We start from the raw sequence: 1100 nt of genomic DNA, 5'->3' as shown, positions 1-1100 counted from the left end.
GACACTGACCTTCCTTCTGGAGGGGGGCTACTTTTGTTCCCCATGGTCCCTGTGTGTGTTGTAAAGTAGCCACCTCTCCAAGCTCGCTCCCATGATGTATCACAATCTCAATATAAATTAGTAAACTAAACATGAGATTGTAGTCTATCACAGGAGTGAGCTTGGAGCGGTGACTACTTTACAACACACACAGGGACCATGGGGAACAAAAGTAGCCCCCCTCCAGAAGGAAGGACAGTGTCAGCACCAATTCAGAGATGGTTTGAGGATCTACAGCCGAGTGATACACAAATAATCATCTTGTCTTGAATTGTATTGTAATTGAAATGACTTCCTTATATTGTAAAGGGCTGTGCAAACTGTTGGCGCTATATAAATCCTGTATAATAATAATAATCTACATTTTTGTTAATAGTTAGGGTACTTGAATGCATTTTTAAGATTTAACTCTTGTCACTTTAAATTAGGAAACACACAGAAGTTGGTAAATTCTACCTTTTCATGGAGCACCGTTATATACCACGGCGACTTTATCTCCACAGAGGTGAGATATGTCTGAGGACTTTGATGTCCATTTTGATAGAGACTCAGCGATGATTCATCCCAAATGTTGCTTCTGGGGTAATCAGTGGAGCTATGAATGTGAGGGAGTTTCCTGTCTATAGTATTTAAAACAGCAACAAAAGAAACAAAGTCACATCAAGTACAGCTCTGTAACAGGGGATACAACCTTTGTCAGGTAGATTAGTGCTCTGTTCTCTATATCTTTTACTGTGAAATTACATAAAACTTTAAACTAATATTACCCCCGGGGCTTTATCTGTTAGGCAAAGGGCAAAGGGCAAAATGCAGAGAACAGCAATCCAGAGGTCACCAATGGATTATTGGTGACTGCAAATTGGGCAATGATGGTTGTTCTTTACACTGCTTTATTGAATAGGCCAAGTATGTACACATCCCTCTTGACAAAAAGATGAGAACTGACCAGAAGACCTTTGGATATGGAAATAATTACGGCTGATTTCAGACGATTTATGGCTGAAATCAGCCGTACTGAGTACATAGTTTGGCAAACTTCACTTCGGCTGGGTTATTCACTC

The 1100-nt window shown here is 40.2% G+C and overlaps 1 protein-coding gene across 1 annotated transcript in view; it reads right to left on the bottom strand.

Moving 5' to 3' along the window:
• The window catches only part of CCDC27 (coiled-coil domain containing 27), a 23458-nt gene that overhangs the window by 20643 nt on the left and 1715 nt on the right, over positions 1-1100 (bottom strand). The window contains exon 3 of the mRNA XM_018552639.1: positions 458-659. Within this exon, the coding sequence (XP_018408141.1) occupies positions 458-659 (202 nt within the window). The remainder of the gene's footprint in view (positions 1-457; positions 660-1100) is intronic.

Source organism: Nanorana parkeri, unplaced genomic scaffold (genome assembly GCF_000935625.1).
Source record: "Nanorana parkeri isolate BGI_ZX_2015 unplaced genomic scaffold, ASM93562v1 scaffold94, whole genome shotgun sequence".
In the NCBI taxonomy this organism is placed as follows: Eukaryota; Metazoa; Chordata; class Amphibia; order Anura; family Dicroglossidae; genus Nanorana; species Nanorana parkeri.
Note: the sequence above shows the minus strand (reverse complement) of the source record. Positions and strands in the feature narration are given on the sequence as shown.